This window comes from Carcharhinus amblyrhynchos, chromosome 20 (genome assembly GCF_965287045.1).
Source record: "Carcharhinus amblyrhynchos chromosome 20, sCarAmb.v2.hapA, whole genome shotgun sequence".
In the NCBI taxonomy this organism is placed as follows: domain Eukaryota; kingdom Metazoa; phylum Chordata; class Chondrichthyes; order Carcharhiniformes; family Carcharhinidae; genus Carcharhinus; species Carcharhinus amblyrhynchos.
In genome coordinates, this window is record NC_137343.1 from 28,539,562 (window position 1) to 28,561,700 (window position 22,139).

Here is a 22,139-nt window from a genome sequence, read left to right on the forward strand (position 1 = left end):
GGTTCAAAAGGCAGCTCACCACCATTTCAGCACAATAGCGGCGGGCAATAAATGCTGACTTTAAATGAATAAAAAATAAAAACCTTCAAATTACTGCTTGAGCCCATTATGGTTCGGAAGGACTTCCTTTTTAACGGGAGTGAATCGTTAAAAGGTGGTCAATAGAATGCAATTAAATGGGTTGTTTTGTTGTTGATCATGTTGAGCTTCTGGAGTGCTGTTGGAGCTGCACTCATCCTGGCAGGTGGAGAACATTTCATTGTATTTATTAATTTGATGGTATTTTTCTAAGATATGATTAAGATGACGGATGAAGAAAGTCCAGTGTTGGGTGTTTTTGTGACACTTAGATTGCTGGACAAGAGCAAGGAGTCTCATTCCCTGTCAGCATTTATCCTTGTTTTTCCCCAGCCATCCTTTCCTACACAAACCAGAGGAACTTAGTGAAAAACATTCTGATGAAAGGTCTTTTCATCTCTCTCCACAGATACTGGCTGACCTGCTGACAGTTTCCAGCATTTCTGTTTCTTTTGTGTAATGAATCTTAATTGCACTGGGCTTGTAATTATACTTCTCTCACACGCCTTCCTGCTATGATCAAATGCCTGTGTTTTAAAAGCCTATATGTGATTTTACCTGAGAACCTCTTTAGTTTCATATTATTCAACTGGATAATTTATTTAATAATCTACCCATGCCTATCCTTACAGAACAGTGAAACATCTATGAAATCCACTCTCCAATACCATCAACATCATTCAGGGGGAATTTGTTAGTTTTGCCAAGTTACATCAGAGACTTGGCTGTCATAATATTTTAAGGACCTGCCAGAGGGAACAGTGGAGCCAATTACCTTTCGAGGCAGGGAAAGAGGCAGCTATGATGTGCGGGTTAGGTTGATTGGCTATGCTAAATTGGCCCTTAGTTTCAAGGGGATTAACAGGGTAAGTACGTAGGGTTGTGGGAATAGGGTGAGATTGCAGTCGGTGCCGACACAGTGGGCCAAACAGCCTCCTTCTGCACTGTAGGGATTATATATATTATGTATGATGATGGGTTGGCACTGGCTAGAGATTGGCAGGTTCATCACCAAGTGGATGAAGCAGGTGCACCTGGCTCCACGTGTCAGCAGTCAGCACAACTCCACCCGGTTTTCTAAGACTTCACTCCTCCACCAGTCCAGAACCCCCTGCTTGACTGTTACTTCAATAACTACAATCATTATTCAGTCTTGGGGACAACTGCAGCAGTCCTGGCTATGGCATGATGACCACGGACCAGGGGCAATAACGTAGGTCTCACCATCACAGCAAGCAGCAGCCACATCCAGCCAGGCCATTTCATTGTTATTCTGGCCATGCAAACCATCAACCACTCAAAATAGGCAATACTGCTTTTCAGGTTACAGAAAACCCTGGACTTTGCAGGCTTTGCTCAAAGGGAAATAATCAAAAATATGTGACAGCTGAAAAGAATGGGCAGCATTGTGCTAGGACCAAAACACCAGAGGAGACTGAAGCATTTGTGACAAAACCCCATCAAGAGGCCTCTTAGGAGAGCAGAATGCATATCAGACCGTCAGAAATTGATGGTTCTTTGTGGCTTCTGTGCCATTGCTTCTGGTGTGAAATATATTCCTTCTTCCAGAAATGCCATAACCCCTACTGACTGGTGTGACAGAAACTGGCCAATTTTTGCCTTTACCATAATATCAATCTTTAGCACCTTGGCTAACAGTTTAAGATTATTCTTTGTGGGTTAATGCATTTGATTGGCCTTCCTCAAGCATTTCCCACTACCAGTTCACTCTTTCATAAATGGTTCTCAGTGAAAAATCAATTAAAATTCCCACAGTACAATAATTCTACTGAAAGGGTTAATGCCATCCATATAACAATTGAAGATATGTACAAAATGGGTAGCACAGTGGTTAGCACTGCTACCTCACAGTGCCAGGGATCCGGGTTTCATTCCCAGCTTGGGTGACTGTTGTGCAGAATATGCACGTTCTCCGTTTCTGCGTGGGTTTCCTCCGGGTGCTCCGATTTCCTCCCACAGTCCAAAACAGGTGCATTGGCCACGCTAAATTCTCCCTCAGTGTACCCGAAAGGCACCGGAGTGTGGTGACTAGGGGATTTTCATAGTAATTTCATTGCAGTGTTAACGTAAGCCCACTTGTGACATTGACAAATAAACTTTAATAAACCTTAAATTCACATCCTTCTATTGTCTGGTAGGTGTGGCAGATCCACAATGTGTTGAATATAAAAACTCAGGTGAAAACAAATCACAAATATAATGATCCACAAGAGATCAGAACAGATATTTTATTAAACTAGGGATCTCTTTAGTGCACACAATGTTTTTTCTTAAAACATAATCCAGAAATTTCACAGGAGCTTTGGCAACCAAAGTACAAGAAAATAGCCTCAAATCCATTGAGGATGTTTCACTAGAGAGGGTGTCTGTAATAAAAAGCCTTTTTATTGTTTGGCCAGGTTTATTTTGCCAGTTGAATTGAACAATAAAAGTGCAGTCTACTAGTTCACTTCTTCACTTCTCCGAGATCTTCAATGGAGTCATCATCCACCTGCAAGAATAATTGCAGCTATTTAAGGTACAAAGATATTGATTAAATAACAGCTCTATAGTCAGTTTTGCTTCATATAGGGAAGCCATACAACCAACAAAAAATGTTCTGCAAGCTTTCGTGTTATCAGGTATTTTTAGCCACTGCTATTAATTCAATTGATGAGAGTTATTATGACTGATAGCAAATTTGATGAACCAAGACAACAAAATCACTTTCAATCCTTACACCTGCAGGTTTTCTGTGGTGCTCTCTTGTTGTAATAAAACATAAGCTTCATCCCTTACAATGAATTTTAACTGGGTATGATGCTGAGTTTTGCCTGTGCCCACGTCTTTGACCAAGATCCTCTCTAAACCTTGTTCTTTCTCGTTTCTTCAGAATTTTGTTCCATCTGGACACTTTGCTCCAACCTCTCAGCCACACTTGATTTTTTCACTGGGAACTGCCCACGTGACATAGACCATCTCTATTTTTCTACTCTCCTCACTCAGTCTAACCTGTCTCTCTCAACTAGCAGCACTTTGCTCTCTCAGGTTCAAGCATGACGTTGTACTTTAAATTGCTAATAAGTACGTGCTGTGGTTGTTTGATGAACAGACCTCAACTTGAACACTAATTCTTCTCCTCCTTCCTCTTGCACCACAGCCCCACCATCAAACATGAAGCCATCATTTCTCAGACCGTCATCTCCTATGGCAAGAGATGTCACCTCCTCATACCCCAGCTCACAAAGCTTCTAACCTCATAGTCCCCCAACCCTAACATCTTGCTTCTATCTCCTTCTCAAGACCACAAACAGCACTGCTCTGCATTTGCTTTTCCCATGATGTCTTTCTACATCTTCAGCCTCCACCAGGGTAGCCTGTAGTCCTTGTGCTGCTCCCTTGAACCAGTCCCCATCCATTACCACTTGGCTGAACTTGTTTCTACATCAAGCAATTTCTTCTTTGACTGCTCTTAATTCGTCCAAATAAGTCCATTAAAACCCATATGGCCCTCAGCCATGCCTGCCTTTTCATGGGATATGTGAAATATTATCTATTCCCATCTTTCAGGATCCCCTTCCTCAATTTTTGTCCCAGTACATTGATGACTAATCAGTGCAGCTTCTAACTCTCACCAAAGCCTGAACAAATTCATCAACCTTGCTTCCAATTTCCAATATGCTCTCAGCTTTAGAGAGCCCATCTCCTACTATTCTCCTCTATTCCTCCACTTCTGTAGACTGATTGTTAATTAATAACTATTACAAGTCTAATAGTAAACAGCTCCCTTGATTACACTTTCTTTCACCCTGCTCCTTGAGGCAACTATTTCATTCTCCCAATCTCAGTCTCCTACAGAATTTGAGCATCCACAGTACTTTGCTTTTCAACATACTTCTACTGCTGAAGGATAGCTAGTAGAGTTAAATAAGAAATGCTGAAAATACTCAGCAGTTTTTAAAAATGTTACTTTTCACAGGCTGTGAACATTATCGGATAAGCAAGTATTTATTGCCCATCCCTAATTGCCATCGAGAATGGTTAATTTCTCTTAGCTAACTTTTCCGTTTTGGTGAAAGGTCACAGACCTGAAATGTTAACTCTGTGGTTGGGATTTTCTGCTTCCATCTTCTTTAGGCTAGGTCAGCAAAAGGAGCAGAATATCTAGTGAGCAGCCCAAATAGGGTTTCATACCAGATTGTGTGACACGATTGATCTCTTCCTCCGTCTGTGACAGAGCATTTCCTGGCTTTCAACATTGGGAACATTACTTGAATACATTATCTGGCCACTACACCTGAATCAATCTCCCCATGTTAGGAAAGTCCATTCACGTCAGCGGAAGGGCAGAACGGTGTGAAACCTGACTAATCTCCTGAGGTGTGCACCACCTAGAGCAGCTCAGGTGAGTGCATCATTCAGGAGGAAGAGGGTCACACATGGGCACTGTCCCTGGTACTGCCTGGGCAATGCTGGAGGGTTCCAACAGAACTACTGCGCACTAGGGCAGCCTTTAAAAATGCGCCTTTATCTTTGGGGCGAACTACATGGTTGGTGGGAAGTGTCTGGCGCCGTGGGAAGTGCCCCTTCATTTTTTTCAGACTAATTCTGGCATGTTACGGCTGAGAAAGTCGCCGTCGTTGTCAGCAGCTGCAACGCTGCTTTTCCCGTCCACTTTGCCAATATCCAAGAAAATTCAGTCCACTTTTTCTCTTCACAGATGCTGCTACAACTGAGTATTCCAGTTTTTATTTCAGATTTTCAGCATCTGCAGTATTTTGCTTTTATATAGTGAATATATCATTTTCAGGACACAACGTATACTTGATTGGCCTTCTTGGGTCAATTATTTAAGTCTATTTCACGTCTTTCAGTCTTTCTTTCCCGGAGCTACAACCTCTTAACTTGGAAAAACAAATTCAATAATTTGTACAGATAAAAATCAATACATTTTCAGTAAATAATTAGCAATTACTTAGTATGCACCAAAAGCAGTGTACTGACCTTTTTCAAGGGTGGAAGTCCCATAGCATCTAGTAAATCTTCTCTGCACTCTTTCTATTTTAATAATATCCTTTCTAAAACAGGGTGACCAGAATTGCTTACAGTATTCCAAGTGTGGCCTTACTAATGTCTTGTACAACTTTAACAAGACATCCCTACTCCTGTATTCAATGTCTGACCGAAGAAACCAAGCATGCCAAATGCCTTCTTCACCACTCCGTCCATCTGTGACTCCACTTTCAAGGAGTATGAATATGTAGCCCTAGATCCCTTTGTTCTGTAACTCTCTCCAATGCCCTACTATTAACTAAGTCCTGCCCTGGTTCAATCTACCAAAATGCATCACCTTGCATTTGTCTAAATTAAAACTCCATCTGCCATTCGTTAGCCCATCGGCCCAATTGATCAAGATCCCGTTGCAATTGGAGATAACCTTCTTCACTGTCCACTATGCCACTAATCTTGGTGTCATCTGCAAACTTACCAACCAAGACTCCTATATTCTCATTCCAATCATTAATATAAATGACAGTGGGCCCAGCATTGTTCCCTGAGGCACACCGCTGGTCACAGGCCTCCAGTTTGAAAAACAACTCTCCACAACCATTCTCTGGCTTCTGTCAAGAAGCCAATTTTGTATCCATTTAGATACCTCACCCTTGCTTAGAGTCATTTGGAAAAACAAGCAAAAAAATCTTGCAGAGATAATCTTCTAAATTGTTCCTAAGTAACATATGCTAAGAAATTCTTCTCCACTTCATACGTTCAGATTGTGCTATTGCAGGCATTAAATTAAAATAGTCAAAAGACATAGGCTGGGGAAGGTATATAGTCTCACCTCTGGCCATTTCTCTTGAATAACATCCATTATATCATCTGTAACATCACCTTGAATTGTGATTTCATCTTCTCCTGTAACTGATGCTCCACAGGAGAACTTCTGAGCAAAGAATCTCTGTGCTTCTTTGAGCTCTATCTCTGTTAGAACAGAAAGAGATCTATCATCATCAATACCAACCAAATCCGTATTCCACGTGTAAAACAATATGGCCATGAATGAAGAGTATCCATTTTATATGAGCAGTTAATTCAGCTCTGAGTCAGCTTGTGCTCTCCATATTAATTTTTCACAAGTTACTGCATTCAACGGCTATGAATTGGGGAAAAACAAACTAGTAACTAGAAAAGAATTCTACCCATGGAATATGTTATTTCAAATTTTTCATGTTCTCCACAATGTAAGAAAAAAATAATATGACACTAAAATAAAGTAACAGTAAATACTTGCCAAAAGTTGCAAGGCCACATACTCTTGTTACATATTTCTTCTTTGCTCTTGGAATTTTGGCTATTGTAACCTTTTGCGGTGCTGTCTTCTTTTTTTGTTTAATTATACCTCTGCCACCTAAAAAGAAAATTAACATTTATTTAGAACATGTTGGCCAAAGTAGAAGACAATTCCAGGGGCTATTCTTGTTTTACATGTATAGGTCACGCATAGTAATTTAACTAGCATACAAAGAAAGTCTTAAACATGTTCCTCAGATGATCAAACATTTGTCAAATTACGTTCAACATCTTCATTTCACATTTAAAAAGTTATATATCTTGTCATGACTTTCATGGGTGAATCACATTGTGTACATTTCGACCTTGGACAGGATTTCCTGGTTTTGGGGTGAGTGAAGCCGAAAAATCCTGCACCATATGTTAAACAGGAGTATAACACAAACGTAATACTGTGGAAAATAAATTATCGTGCAACTGTTGCCATGTGGTCTCAAATGTGTTACAAAGAGAAATATCTATAGACTTGTTGCTGGGGCTTCCATTTATCTCAAGTTGATAGCCTAAGAATAGGTATTTGATACAGAGCTTGCTTGAAAGCCTTTCATATACTTCAATGAGTCCTTCCAATGGAGAGTGAGTTCGTACAAGACCTGGAAAGTCAGGATCAATTCAGTGTTTGCAGTAAGTTTGCAGATCGGAACTCAGGTTGTGGAGCTACAATGGTCTCGGTGCCTTGGAATGGGGGAGTGAAATCAGTGCAGATTCTCCAGTTCTGATTATCATCCTATGGAAATGCTTAAAGTTTGGTTGTTAGGTGACGGCAGGATCGAGTTTACCTTAATGCCTGGCCTTGCATCCAAATAGTCAACATTCACTATTTAGGTTCCCATATGAATAATGGTCACTTTGGTAATTTACTGGAGACAGCCTATCTTTGGAAACACATCTCATTGAGTCAACAACTTCAGGGGAAAAATGATAAGGAGTATGAAATAAATGTGTGGAACATTTTGGTTCAAAATTGTTCTCTTTTGGAGTTTTGCCCTGCAGAAACATTGGTGCAATCTTCAAAGAGTTAACACACTAGCAGTCGTATTCAACAGGAAACCAAGGCAGCTGCAGAAATTGGTAGTTCTCACATTTATGTTCGCTTGACAAATATGTTCAATTTGGAAACTATCAGCTAGTTACTAATTGCACCAGTTAGTGAATGGTGTTTGGGTCACTAAAGTTCCCAGGGCTTCTCTGAAAATGTGACTTTTTCAGTTAGATCAGTGTTACTAAAGTGGCAAAAATGAAAAACAGAGTCTGGATCGCAGGGAGTAGAAACTGAGAACAGCATTCTGGAAATGCAAAGAAGGTTTAATAGGATGAAAGGGTACCTTAAGGAATGTGTTGGTTAATCTCTACACATGGAAGAATTTTTTTAAAATCTAAATATTTCTGGGTAGAGGTTGGCAATTAAATTCAGTAAATGTTTTAAATTACTAACAAGTTCAGGGAAGTGACTTTCTATATGTGGAAGCATGTTACCAGTTTTAAAATGCCCAGCTCCAGATACACGACTCTTACTCACTTACTTAAATGTCACAAACTTTGCAAAAATCCAAGATAATGAGATAAGTACTTAGTTAATTCAGACTTGCAGATATGCTTGTAATGCAAGTGCATTTTTGTAGCTGAGGAGGATGGTGGAGTGTTAGTCTGTTCCCAGAAATCAAGCTGTTCTTAAAATTATGAGAATTTAATAAAAAGACACAGTAACCTCGTCTTTGTTTCTTCTTTTCTTCTTCCTCTCCTGCTGGTGGCTCCCCCCCTCCCGCATCTTGCTGTGGGCATTGATCTGTTTTTTAAAAAAAAGATTAAAGTCACTGTTGAATTTCCATTGAAAATGTAGAAACAGCAGCTAACCAGGAAGCAGATACAAAATAAAAATAATTTCATGTATAGCTCCTGACTGTCGGTCCTACACCTTGGGGCATGATTTAATTGGCCAAGGCTGCTCATGCAATCAGCTGTAAATAAAACAAACATCAAATTATTATTTTCATCTAAGTGGAAGTAGAAACAATCTTTCAGAAGATTGGGAAGAGCAACTGTTGTAGTTAAAGCTTCAAAGTAGACTCTTCCAAAAGTTACTGTACCAGAAATGGAAGCCAGAACACTGAATGAGAATGAGGAAGATGTATCTGCTGTAGTTTTTTTTATTCATTCGTGGAACATAAGCTTTGCTGGCTGGCCAGTGTTTGTTGCCCATCCCTAGTTGCCCCTTGAGAAGGTGGCGGTGAGCTGCCTTCTTGAATCGCTGCAGTCCACGTGCTGTGGGTGGCCCACAATGCTATTAGGAAGGGAATTCCAGAATTTTGACCTAGTGACTGCGAAGGAACAATGATATATTTCCAAGTCAGGATGGTGAGTGGCTTGGAGGGGAACTTGGAGCTGGTGGTGTTGTCATTTATCTGCTGCCCTTGTCCTTCTAGATGGAAGTGGTTGTGGATTTGGATGGTGCTGTCTAAGGATCTTTGGTGAATTGCTGCAGTGCATCTTGTAGACAGTACACACTTGTGCTACTGAGCGTCAGTGGTGGAGGGATTGAATGTTTGTAGATATGGTGCCAATCAAGCAGCTGCTTTGTCCTGGATGGTGTCAAGCTTCTTAAGTATTGTTGGAGCTACACCCATCCAGGCAAGTGGGGAGTATTCCATCACATCCTGACTTGTGACTTGTAGTTGGTGGATAGGCTTTGGGGAGTCAGGAGGTGAGTTACTCACTGCATTATTCCAAGCCTCTGACCTGCTCTTGTAGCCACTGTGTTTATGTGGTGAGTCCAGTTGAGTTTCTGTTTAATGACAACCCCAATGATGTTGACAATGGGAAATTCAGAGATGGTTACACCATTGACACTTAACTATCCTCTGAAATAGCCTTACAAGCCATTCAGTTCAAGGACAATTAGAGATGGGCAACAAATACTGGCCTTGTTTAATGACGCAAATGTCTCATGAAAGAATAAAGGAAAGCGAGTTGAGTTTTACAATATGGAAAGGATGTTTCTGCAAGATGCATGAACTGGTTGGGAAACATCCTGTGTGCATGCTCCAATTTCTACGTAATCTATGTGGGTGATCTGTGATCAACATTCAATACACGTGCACATAATTTGAGGCACTAATACTGATCCAAATTATGATTAAGATCAAATAAGACAATTAAATCAAGATAAAGGTTTGTGCAATATACATTGTAGCTACAAAACATGCACCAGCAGAGCTCCTATCTTGTGTAATATTTCCCACTCTTGAAAAAATAATCAGCTATTTTCTGAACAGTTAATACCAGGTTTCAGATGGTTGTTTTGTACCAGAGGTGTAATGTTCTCCATACATTATCCATACATCCTCTGTTGAAATTCACAATTTTATACTTGTCATTTCACTCAATATAATAATTAATCATTTACATCATGTACTTTTTTTGAAAGAAAAGTTGGAGCAACACATAATTGTGGAGGTAGTTAAGGTCAGGGCGAGACGTATTAAAACTGCAAGAAAATGTAGTGCTGTAATATGAACACTATTAACAGATACGCTGCGCATCAAATGCACCATTAATGAGAAGGTGAGAAATGATACCCTGGTACAAATTACAGCATAAATCTGATTACACATCTTCCCAGGAGACTAGACAATTACATCCTAAAGCATTGCTCCAATGGACCAAAAAATATTATAAGAAATGTTACATTGTTGTTACCTATACTGAGTTTTGCAAATTCTTCTGGGCAATTTTTTTCCAGCCATTGTCTGCACTTGGTGTACTGGGGCATGTATTCACAATACTGTAAGAAAGCACATGTATGAAATAATTCAAAGAACATAACTGAGTTATGAATGTTCCCCTTTCAGAGAGTCTTTCCTTCTGTCTGTCATTAGAATAATGTACATTAAACTAAATGTCATATGACTCTAGGAAAATGCAATGGATGCAACAATTCTTCATGAAAACCAGAGTGGCAAATTATGCCAATACTCAAGTATGTAACAAATGAGGGCTTTGGGCTAATACCATAAAGTTATTGTGAAACTCCCCTAGTTGTCACAGTCTGGCGCTTCTTTGGGCCAATGCACCTAACCAGCAATCTTTCAGAATGTGGGAGGAAACCCATGCAGACACAGGGAAAACATGCAAACTCCACACAGACAGTGACCCAAGCCAAGAATCGAACCCAGGTCCCTGGCGCTGTGAGGGAGCAATGCTAATCACTGTGCTGCCCCATCAGCAGTTTAGTTCAAGTGTGCATAGACCTAATACTAGAGTACCATTTAAGCTCAATTTATTTTCATTTTTGGTTATATTTAGTTTTGTAGAGGACTCTTTGGAATATTTGTTACTTGTCTTAAGGGGCTGTTCTCTGGTTCCCAGGACGTGATACCAGGTAGCTCCCTGCAGTGCCTCATCCAGCCCAGAGAGCTGCTGGTGAATTTCCATTAAACCAAGTCAGAAGCTGTGATATAAAAAGAAACAGAACAGCAGCTGATGCCTGGGATGTGGTCATGGCTGGCTGGGCCAACATTTATTGCGAATCCATAATTGCCCTTGAACTGAACGGCTTGGTAGGATCTTCACGCAGCATTTAGGAGTCAACCATGTTGCTATGGATCTGGAGTCACATGTAAACCAGGCCAGCTAAGGACAGCAGATTTCCTTAGCGAACCGAATGGGTTTTTGTGACAATCAACAACGGTTTCATGGTCATTATTAGACTTTTCACCATCTGCTAAGGTGGGATTTGAATCCAGGTCCTCATAGTGTTACCCTGAGTTTCTGGATTACTACTCAGGTGACAATACCACTACACCACTGTCTGGATGTCAGAGTTTAGGGCCTCAGTGTCAAGGCCCCAGATTATCATTACCTGCACAACCTCATTCTTTAGGTTGGTAGGCAGATGACAACTTGGGGTTGGGGTGATGATGCATAAATAAAAATAGTTGGAACTCACACCAGGGAGGGGCCTCCCATTATGGCTCGGTGACCTCTGGACTCACTCTGGCCTACTGTCTGAAATCACGATGGCACCCCCAGGTGTTCCCTATCTTCTCGCCCTTGGATCTCTGGCGTTTACCTTGTCCTCTGGTCCCTAGGACTTAGTGCCAGGCAGCTCCCCGCAGTGTCTCTTCCAGCCACTGCAGCACTGTATCTGGAGGTACTGGACAGCTACCAGCGAATGTGATTGGCTGGCAGCTCTCACAGGTGGTACTTCCTCCCGAGTGTGGGGCAAAAATCAGAGTGTAATATGGCATCGGAGTTACTGTTGGTGAGGATGTGTTCCCTGCCGTGCATATTGAAAATTCAGACCCATGTCTTAAAACAAGTATCTGCCATCTCAGATTCAGTAGAGTGGAGGTTGCCATGTTCTAAGTTGTTGAGATCCCACATCACTTGCTCATTACCCAATGATGCAAGATTCAAAAAGGCATACTGCTGACCTCTAGTGGCAGGGGTGAGATAACTATTTGAAGAAGTGCTCAGAAAAAATAAACTATGCAAAGTAAATGAACTTTCTAACAATATGCTGTAAATAAATGAAAATATAGTCAGAAAATACAATAGCTACAAATTAATGTTTGCTATATGAATGCATAAACCTGTCCTAACCAAATGCACAACTAAACAGAACGGTAAAAACAAAACAAAGGAAGTCAAGGACTCTGGATGATTGAGGATTTGAGAGCCAGACAAATTTTGTCCCCAAGTGAAAACAATGTACATATGAACCTATAGCTAATGAATGGTTTTATCTAAAACCAAAGAAATTTAATATGTATAAAAAATGATTTTGTTACTAAGGACAGTGAAAACCTGACAAACCTGGCCCTTTTAAGAGATCAAGATAAACTCCCCCTCTTACCACATTCATCAATTCCTTCTGTCCAGAAACAGTTGCCTCTTTGACCGTTTGTTTCTGCATTGTGTCAATGCTGTTCCCTGAATCTGTGGCGCAAACCTATTGGCTTTTTGGTCAGAAGGTTCTTACTTCTGACTTCCTATAGAGATATTTTTAAACCTATATTCTAGAAATCATCTAGATAATCACGGAATGGAGCGACATAAATAGTGGGATTCAAAACTAGCACAGCCACACAAATAAAGTAATGAATGGATAATCCATCATCCTGTAACTTGCCCTTTTAAGACACTCATCTTATGCTTCACCAAGTAGCTTGAATAAACTGATCACGTGTGAATTTCTAAAGTCAGGGGACATTTACAGCATGTTAACGTAAAATTAATAAATTATTTGTGCTTTTTCATGTATTGGTGCTTCACTGAAGTAAAATCTTGACAAACAAAAATAGAAATATTTGAAATACAGGGCAATTTTCTTTCTTCTGCCAGGACTCAGTTTCTCAAGTTCTCTACACACAGCATGAAGCTGTTAAATATATATATATATATAACATCTGACTCACATAAGTGTTTTTCCCCCCTGCTCTTGAAGACTAGTCTCAAAATCTCCCAGAATGCAAGTACACTGTAATACTCAGCTGACATCAAATCCGTGGGGCAGGGATACCTTCAGACCTATGTTCAAGGCCGAGTTATTAATCAACGAGTTATTCACTGATGGGTCTTGCAGCTGGCACTAGATGAATGATTTTCTAGTGAACACAAGACTGAAAAATAAATAATTTCTGTAAAGAGTTAATTACACTAAGCATTGGATACCTCAAAAGGTAATAATGTTTGCTTTAAAATTAAATACGTTAAGATGGGGATGAAGTACTTCTACTTCCCTTTCTCACTCCTGCCATCCCCGTGCCCCCAGCTGTACAGTACATAACTATGGATTCCTATGTACAGACACCACTTAAATTGCTCAAACATGTCTATGTAGAAGGTAAGCAATATAGAAGAGAAATGGGTTAAATTAAAAGGGAAATACAAAAAGGGGAAAAATTAACCAGAAGGTAACAATACCTTTGATGGAATTATTTCCACTCACCTCTGTTGGCAATGAACAGACTAGAAAAGGGGGAAAAAAAACCATTGTAACTATTCAGAACAATTAACAAAAATGAGTACATTTTCAGCCAAGCCTTAATCTCAAAACATTTCAGAACATGTAAACTACCAAGAGGTAAAGGTCCTCATGTTCGATTAAAGTGATTAACCGATCAAGAAAGATTAAAGAGCAGCGTATAATAAATAAACTATATAATATTGTAAGCACCCAGTAGCAAATGCAGTTTAAAAGGGGGAAAAGGCCCCTCAGCTCAGGCTTAATTCAGAGTTGGGACATGCAAACCAATAAGTCAATTTCCTAGATATTTAAATTTTCATATAATGTTAGCTTTTAACTCTATTTCCAAAACTGGTGCAAAGTGAAGTTGTGACAAGAGCTTGTGTCTAATGATCAGAACAGTTAATTTTGAGGTTTTTTTTAACTTCTTGACTATGAGTGTACAGATAATCTAACTCACATCATTAACAAGTTAATATAACTTCACTGGTCAACTGTGTACATGTTTTGGCTCAAGTACTAAGATGCTGGTATTAAGTACTTTTAAACATTACATAAAAGCATTAACTCCCTACTTATAACATCATCATGTTCAATTTAACTGCTGGTATTTGATTCTATTTGGCGATAAACTGGTATTTCTGTAACTATGCTGTAAGTGTTGGTCTTTAAGGTATTCAACATTGTTTTCATTTTGCTCCTCTCCCCAGATCTATGTATCTTTCTCCGTCCAATGTGACAAAATAGTGTGACGTATAAGCTCTAGCATAACTCCTGCCATGAGTGATTACAGTAAGTGTTGCTAAGGCATAAGAGACTATGGGCCAAGTGCTGGAAAATGGGATTGATAGTTGGGTGGATTGTCTTTGATTGGCACAGACATGATGGGCTGAAGGGCCTTTTCCTGTCTTGTATACCTCTATGACTGGACAGCAAGAGTTGAAAATTGGAACTAGGTCACATTTTCATCTCCTGCCTTCTGAAATGCACTTGCACTTCCACATCTATCCAACAAGCTGATTAAATTCAGAGGCAAAAATACTTCCACAGCAAACTGAAATCTTCAGCCACGTGCCATGTAGGACTATCTTCTAGAAGGGCAGCAAAGTTTTGTGATTGCCTAGTTCATATCTTCATCCATCTACGTAATCAAGTCACAGTCTTCTTTCTAACTAGGAGGTGGATGCCTAGGGTATTCCTTGTGGCATATGGAGTGAGAGGTAAAGTTAAGGCACAAGCTCACAATCTTGAAGTTTGCTGACAGGCTACTGAACTATGTAGGACATCAGATATAAAGAATAACGAGAGTAACATATGAGCCAAAGTGTAATTATTTAAAGGTGCTGAGAATATTTATGAAACCTAGAATGTTTCATCCTGCAGTAACCTATGGCACAAAATAACAAGGTTTCTCTAACTACATTTGTTCTCCAGGGCATGCAGAATAAATATTTAATTCTGGCAAACTTACTTCCACAGTAAAGTACTTTTAATGGACACTGTATCTTATTGCTCATTGGTTTTGCTTCTCCTTTGTTTTCTAAGTCTGCATTTTCAGTAGTGGCCATCTCATAAACCTAAAGACCAGGTGCAAGTAAATAACAGGATTAGCAATGTTTCTTGGTCCTAATCAAATATATTTTTAAGTGCAAGATACAATAAGAGAAGACCCCCAAAAATGTAATTTGTCAATGACTCCAGAGTGTCATGTTCCTATGATAAGTCTGCGGATGCGTAAGTTCCTTCAACAAAATCCCTTTAAAGTTATTTATTAGTCACAAGTAGGTTTACATTAACACTGCAATGAAGTTACTGTGAAAATTCCCTTTATTTACAACTCTAACAGCAGTACACAGAGTGCTATCAGTCAGCAGTCTACCTCCGGGGTGTCAGAGGAACTGACACACCCGGTTAAGTAAAAGCAAAGATTCCCTGATGAGCCCATCAATTGGATCCTTAATCAGGGATTTCTTTTGTTTTGTTTGGATCCTTAATCAGGGAGTTCATTCTCCAATAGGCCAACCTCAAAGGCCTGATTCAAGTCATTACAGTTCCAGTTACTAAATATTGTCCCCCACAAAAGGCTGTGGATGCTGGTCAATTGAAATTCTCAAGCAAATACATAAGGGATCAAGGGACACGGAGAAAAGATGAAGTTGAGGTATAGATCAGCTGTAATCTGAGTGGTGGGATAGGCTCGAGGAGTTGAAAGGCTTATTCCTATTTCAAAACTGGAAATCTAATGGCAGGTTCATAAAATGTAGGATTCAAAAATAGCTCCCTTTAGATAGATCTCTGGAAACTTCCAGCTGTGTATGTCATTTGCAGCATTCCTTAAATACTACAGGATCCAAAAGCAAAAGGGTAACAAAAAGGGGACAATAAAAGGGGACACTGATGTTAAAGATGAAGAATTTCGTTTGCAGACACACAATACAAACCAAAATACTGTTGATGTTTGGAATCTGAAATTAAAACAAAAAATGCTGGAAATATCAGATCAGGCAGCATCTGTGGAGAGCTAACATTTCAACACAATGACAAAAGGTCATCAACCTGAACTGTTCACTCTGCTCCTTTCTCCAAAGATGCTGCAAAGTACAGTATATTTATTAGTCACAAGTAGGTTTACATCAACACTGTAATGAAGTTACTGTGAAATTCCCATAGTTGCCACACTCTGGTGCCATTTCAGGTCAATGCACCTAACCAGCATGTCTTTGAAGACTGGGAGGAAACCAGAGCACCTGGAGGAAACCCACACAGACACGTTCAGTCTCCACACAGACAGTGACCCAAGCCAGGAATCGAATCCGGGTCTTGGTGCTGTAAGGCAGACGTGCTGATCACTGTCCACCATGCCGTCCCAGCTAGCTGGCTGAGAATTTCCAGCGTTTTCTGCTTTTACTTTACAACAGGTTACATTTAACCTTGAAAGACTATTATTATTATTCAATAAAGAAAATGTAGGACATGGGCGTACAAAGATTGAAATTGAACGAGCACAAAGAGACTTGATAAAGAACTTGGGAATGCAGTGCCAACAGAAATATCACATACAAATGATACGGCAAAGCAACTACACAAGCTAAATGAATGCTGGGATATATGGGCAGACTAAAATAGCCAGATCATACTGAGAATACTGAGTTCAACTTTGGTCATGTCGCTGTAAAAATTATCTATTTGCATTAGAAATAATGCAGAAAAGACATTAGTGCCGAAGTAAAAGTGATGAGCTGTGAGAAAAACGTTATATAAATTTCAGGTATATAATATGGAAAGATGCGGACTTCCACCCTGCTCACAGCACTGAGACTGTCCCGGTTAAAGTTACAAAGACCATGTGCTGTGATGCATTATCCCCTGTTATCCTCTCTGCAGTGTTTGGTATAGTTGACAATTTTCTCCCACTGTCCAGTTCTATGGCACAGTATGGTGGCACAGTGGTTAGCACTGCTGCCTCACAGCGCCAAGGACCCGAGTTCAATTCTGGCCTTGGGTCACTGTCCTTAAGTCTGTGTGGGTTTTCTCCGGGTGCTCCGGTTTTCTCCCACAGTCCAAAGATGTGTGGGTTAGGTTGATTGGCCATGTTAAATTGACCCTAGTGTCACAGGGATTAACAGAGTAAATATGTGGGGTTGCAAGAATAAGGCTTGGGTGGGATTTGGGTTAATGGGCCAAAGGGTCTCCTGCATTGTAGGGATTCTATGACTTTCCTGATATCACTCTCATTTGTTCAAGTACAGATAGCACATGTCGTGCACCCTCAAATTAGTCCATGAAGATTCCATCCTTGGCTCCCTTGTCTTCACTATTCACCATGCTCCTACATAGTGACATAATCTACAAGGACAAAATTGACTTCCACATACTACTGGCACCCAGCTTTAAAAATCTGCTCAGGTTGAAGCAAAAAGGCTGAATGCTGGCATCCAGTTAGACCAAACCATCGTTTCAAACCCCACATCTTATCTATCATTAATAGTATCTCTGACATTATCTTTCTCCTATCAGTAGGAGAAGCCCTTATCCACACTGTAATCATTTCTAGACTTGGATTTCTTGAATAGTCTAACTAGTGTCTTAATTTCCATCCTCTATAAACTCTCAACTTCAAAACACTGTCCTCACAGGCTTATGCTCACTACGAGTCCAACATCTTTGCTTAATAACTTCCTCCACAGCGTTGTAATCTTCTTCAACCTTATATTTTGCTTGCTTTCCCTCTGTCCACCCCTCCCACCCCACCACTGTCCTTTGCCAAGCCATTGGTGGTGAGTTTCTGGGCGCTTCTGCCCTCTTCTAGAACTCCCTACCTAACCCTGTTGCTTCTCTACTGATATTTCCACTGCAAACTTCTCAAAACTCATCTCTTCAATGAAGCTTTTGATCAACTCTCATTCTATGATTCAACATCCACACTTCTTTTTCTTTTATCTATTTTTCCCCTATTTGCATCTTAGAACATATCTGTATATCCCTAATCTCCTTTAGCCCTTCAACACTGAGGTTTTTGCACTCCTCCAATTCTGGCCTCTTGAGCATCCCCACTTTTCATTGTTTCATCATTGGTAGTTGTGCCTTCAGATGTCCAGGCCCCAAACTCTGGACTTCTCCTGCTAAACCTCTTCATTTCTCTTTCCTCCTTTAAGATAATTCTCCCACTTCTTTGTCCAATGTCTCTTTGTGGGCCCTGTTCTGGCCTTCTTTGATAACACTCCCGTGAAGCATCTAGAGATGTTTACAACAGAGCTGGAGAAACCACTTGGCCCTTCTAGCCTGCTCCGCCATTCATTGCAATTATGGCTATTCGTCCAACTCAGGTTGTTCTTTTCTACATTAAAAGATACAATACGTAAGCTCTTGTTACAAAAAAAAAAGATTTTGATGATTAAAGGGTATAAAGCAAACCAATTATTCCATCAAAACCAGGAAAATAGGATGGAAATAAAAATGATTCAATTTGAATTAGGTGAGTTGGCTATGCTGAACTGTGTCCCAAGATGTGTGAATTTAGAACAGACACTGGGAAGAGATTATTTAAATGGCGATAAATCTTAAAATAAGAGAAATAATAACAAAATCATTACTGCATTCAAAATGCAATTAGATATGACAATGAATGGTTGATGTACTAGAGGAAGGAGCTGGGTGGCTTTTTTTTGTCATTCCTGACTTCTTGGTTCTAACTTTGAGGAATCAATTAAAATGTGTTCCTTGGATTGGCCAGACTACTAAAAATCTTTATTGAAGGGATTTCTGATTATCAATGCACTTAGCAAAACAAAATCATAGACTTACAGTTTGCATTGCTTGCAATTAATTTTCCAAGTAGATGTGTTCACAGTGAGTTATCAATAATAAAATCTCACTTCAATAAAAAGACGTGCATTTATTGAACATTTGTTGCATCCTCAAAGCATCACAAAGTATTTTACAACCAAGTAAGCACTGCGTTATCACCGTTATAATGTAGGAAACTGGCAGCCAATCTTCATACGTGGTTCCACGTGTGGTAATGGCCAATCTCAGTCTCACGCTTCACCTGTAAGATCACACTTTCAACAATGCAGCATCTATCAGTACTGCACTGAACAGTTATCATGGATTTTATATTCAAGTCTCTGCAGTGGGAATTGAACACATGACAGTGAAAAGTTGGCTTATTGTCCAAACTAATGGCCAAAAATTCTATGTATATGAGAACAAGTGGCAAACTATTTTGTTTGAAGATGCACTACAGGTCATAATATAGAGGCATTATCAGAAAATGAAATAATTGTGTGTCAATGCAAAAATAGCAGCACAGCAAATAGTGTGGACAGTAGCATAAAAGGTACAAAGGGAGATGGCTCGATGAATTTATTTGATTGTTTGGTTTGGCTCAATTGCTAGCATTCTTGCCTCAAAGGGTCATAAAGGTTTAAGTTTTGTTATGCAAACAGCACATCATCTAGGCAAAGATCAAGTAATGAGGGAGTGCAGCATTGAAAGATGTTAAACCCAAGTTCCACAAGTTAGTTCAAGCAAAATATTCCATGGTAATATTTAAAGAAGATAATCTGGGGAGTTCTCCCAGTGTCCTAACCAAGATATTTCTCTCTACATCAGGGTCGACAGATTATCTGGGCAATCATTGTTTGTGAACGTTCTGTGAAGTTATTGGTGTTGAGTGCAAATTGATTGTTATGTTTGCTTGTATAAGTGACTAAACAACATAATTAATTGGTTGTAAAGCCCACTGTGACAGCTTGAGGATGAATATATTGCTAAAGGAATGCAAACACTTTATTTCCTACCTGTACAGATAGCCCACACTCCAAATATTAGACCTGTTTCCCCAGTTAAAAAAGAATTAACCAATATATTAAACTAATATTTCAAAATATTTTTTAAAATAATGTATAACCTGCTTGCATGTTAATATCACACTTCCTGCTAATTGTTTTTAAATAGGTGTTTGTTTACTTTCCACTTGTTAAGATGCAGCAAGACTTCAGAAAACACATTGTGACTAGTCTAGTGGAATTCCCAAATAACCTGGCATCTATATGATAGTGGTGCCAGTTTGATTTCTACTCCTTATCACTAACTTCATTTCACCTTCAGGAATCTCTGAGACACATCTCTGGCCTGCAAGTCTGTGTAGTTCTTGACCCAGCCTTCAGATGAGATTTATCAGCCTTCCCCAATTCCTAGCTCAGCCTTTTTCTTACTAAATTGACCAGGTCCCCAATTTAACCTCTTCCAGTCTCAGTGCATCCACACTCATAAATCTTCCAGCAGTGCTCACTATATTGTGATCAGAAGTAGGAATTCTGGCTCACTTCCACCCCTGCCAGAGATGTGCTGGTTCAGCACATACCGGGTGTCAAACATGGGATCTCCTGTATAGCCCAGTATAACATGGGTGTTAGAGACAATCATTAATATTTCATATGGAGATGCAAGGACAAATACCAGAACTCCAACCATGATCTTCAACTTCTGTATGATCTTGTCCAGCTTTGCACTTAGCAAAAGGTGGCAAAGTGAAATGCCTTACTGCTGGGGCAAGATGTGCTGACATAGCTATAAGTCAGGATGCATCTCATCTTATGGGTTAAAGACTAATATTACACATGGGAAAAGAAATATTGAAAATGTGTCTGCAGCATTTCGTATTAGTCTATATATCAAGTTGACCCCTGCACACAGAATGGTATCACAGAGCCACTAAACTCCAAAGCAAAACCTCAAGTGAACAGCACATCAGGTGAAGGGAGGAGAAATAAAATAATTCCAGGAATTTGTGGCCTGATTAGCACCGACGAACTACCTTGATTTCCCCAGAGTTTCTGAAATTACCCCTGAACAATCCTTCACAGGAGACCACACAAACGCCAAACCTTATGGTGTGCCACCAGTTTCCAGTGTAATCATCGACCGCCCACAGTGAGCTCGGTCATCAAGAGAAGCCAGCCGCCTGAATGAAGTTCGCCGAGCATGCGCACCGCAGGGAGGGAGGGGGCCTGTCGGACTGTTGTCGCTCGGAGAAATACGGAGTAGGCAGCCCACTCCGGTGCCTGTCTAATCTCTGACACTCTGAAACCAACACTGCTTATCCGCTTGCTCTCTACCATCGGCTAAGGTTTCGAGATCAATGGCGAATTATTGACGGGATTTCCGGCGGCGTTCCTGTCACCCGATTGCGGTGCGGGCACCGGCGGGCAGGTCCTTCCGTGGCCGCGTCGCTTTGATCATGGCGGCCGGAGAGAGGAGAGACTGAAGCAGGGGGGAGAAGCGGCTTGGAGCCAGGGGGGCTAGTGCCCGCAGGAGTCGGAGCGGCCGGAGCTGGGGGGCTAGTGCCCGCAGGAGGCGGAGCGGCCGGAGCCGGGGGGCTAGTGCCCGCAGGAGGCGGAGGAGCGGCCGGAGCCGGGGGGCTAGTGCCCGCAGGAGGCGGAGCGGCCGGAGCCGGGGGGCTAGTGCCCGCAGGAGGCGGAGCGGCCGGAGCCGGGGGGCTAGTGCCCGCAGGAGGCGGAGTGGCCAAAGGCCGATGATGCCGAACCGGCGATGTAGGGTGCGAGTTCTTTTCTGGTTTGTCACTAATACCGATCTCTCGCCAAGCTTTGCATTGAATTATACAGAATGAGAAATATACAGTATTGTTTAATGGGACCCTTTAATTATCCTAATATAGTCTGGCAAAGCAATAGTGTAAAGGGCAGAGACGGGGAAGCGTTTTTTATTTGATTTCTTATTGTCACTTGTATTAGTATACAGTGAAAAGTAGTGTTTCTTGTGCACTATACAAAACATAAGAGTACATTGGGGAGAAGGTAAAGAGAGAGTGCAGAATGTAGTGTTACAGTCATAGCTTAATATATGATAGGACCATTCGAAAGTCTGACAGCAGCAGGGAAGAAGCTGTTCTTGTGTCGGTTGGTACGTGACTTCAGACTTTTGTATCTTTTTCCCGACGGAAGAAGGTGGAAGAAAGTATGTCAGGGGTGCATGGAGTCGTTGATTACGCTGGCTGCTTTTCCGAGGCAGCGGGAAATATAGATAGAGTCAGTGGATGGGAGGCTGGTTTGTGTGATGGACTGGGCTATGTTCACAACTTTTTGTAGTTTCTTGTGGTCTTGGTCAGAGCAGGAGCCATATCAAACTGTGATACACCTGGAAAGGGTGTTTTCTGTGGTGTAGTTATAAAAAATGGTGAGTCTAAGGACTAGATCAGTATGTTTCTGCTCCATTGAAG

General features: G+C 40.7%; 2 protein-coding genes across 3 annotated transcripts in view; one reads left to right on the plus strand and one right to left on the minus strand.

The window, feature by feature from the left end:
• Nucleotides 1-2,313: 2,313 nt before the first annotated feature.
• denr (density-regulated protein) lies at nt 2,314-20,911 on the minus strand. The gene is made up of 8 exons (XM_080208348.1): nt 20,788-20,911; nt 14,868-14,973; nt 13,379-13,398; nt 10,126-10,210; nt 8,138-8,215; nt 6,371-6,487; nt 5,921-6,060; nt 2,314-2,590 (listed from the first exon to the last, which is right to left on the minus strand). Exons 2-8 carry the CDS (start codon nt 14,962-14,964, stop codon nt 2,546-2,548), a joined length of 582 nt encoding a protein of 193 aa, XP_080064474.1. The 5' UTR covers nt 14,965-14,973; nt 20,788-20,911; the 3' UTR covers nt 2,314-2,545.
• A 449-nt stretch (nt 20,912-21,360) lies between these two features.
• ccdc62 (coiled-coil domain containing 62) overlaps nt 21,361-22,139 on the plus strand; it is a 53,715-nt gene continuing 52,936 nt past the window's right edge. For both annotated transcript variants that reach the window (XM_080208350.1, XM_080208351.1), the window contains exon 1: nt 21,361-21,458. In XM_080208350.1, coding sequence (XP_080064476.1) covers nt 21,435-21,458 — 24 coding nt within the window. In that variant the 5' untranslated portion in view covers nt 21,361-21,434. The remainder of the gene's footprint in view (nt 21,459-22,139) is intronic.

Coding starts and splice junctions, on each gene's coding strand:
- denr (XM_080208348.1), bottom strand. CDS start 14,964: ATGGCCACTACTGAAAATGCAGACTTAGAAAACAAAGGAGAAGCAAAA. Junction 8,216..10,125: donor ATTTGCAAAACTCAGTATAG/GTAACAACAATG, acceptor TTTAAAAAACAG/ATCAATGCCCACAGCAAGAT. Junction 2,591..5,920: donor TTCAAGAGAAATGGCCAGAG/GTGAGACTATAT, acceptor TTATTCTTGCAG/GTGGATGATGACTCCATTGA.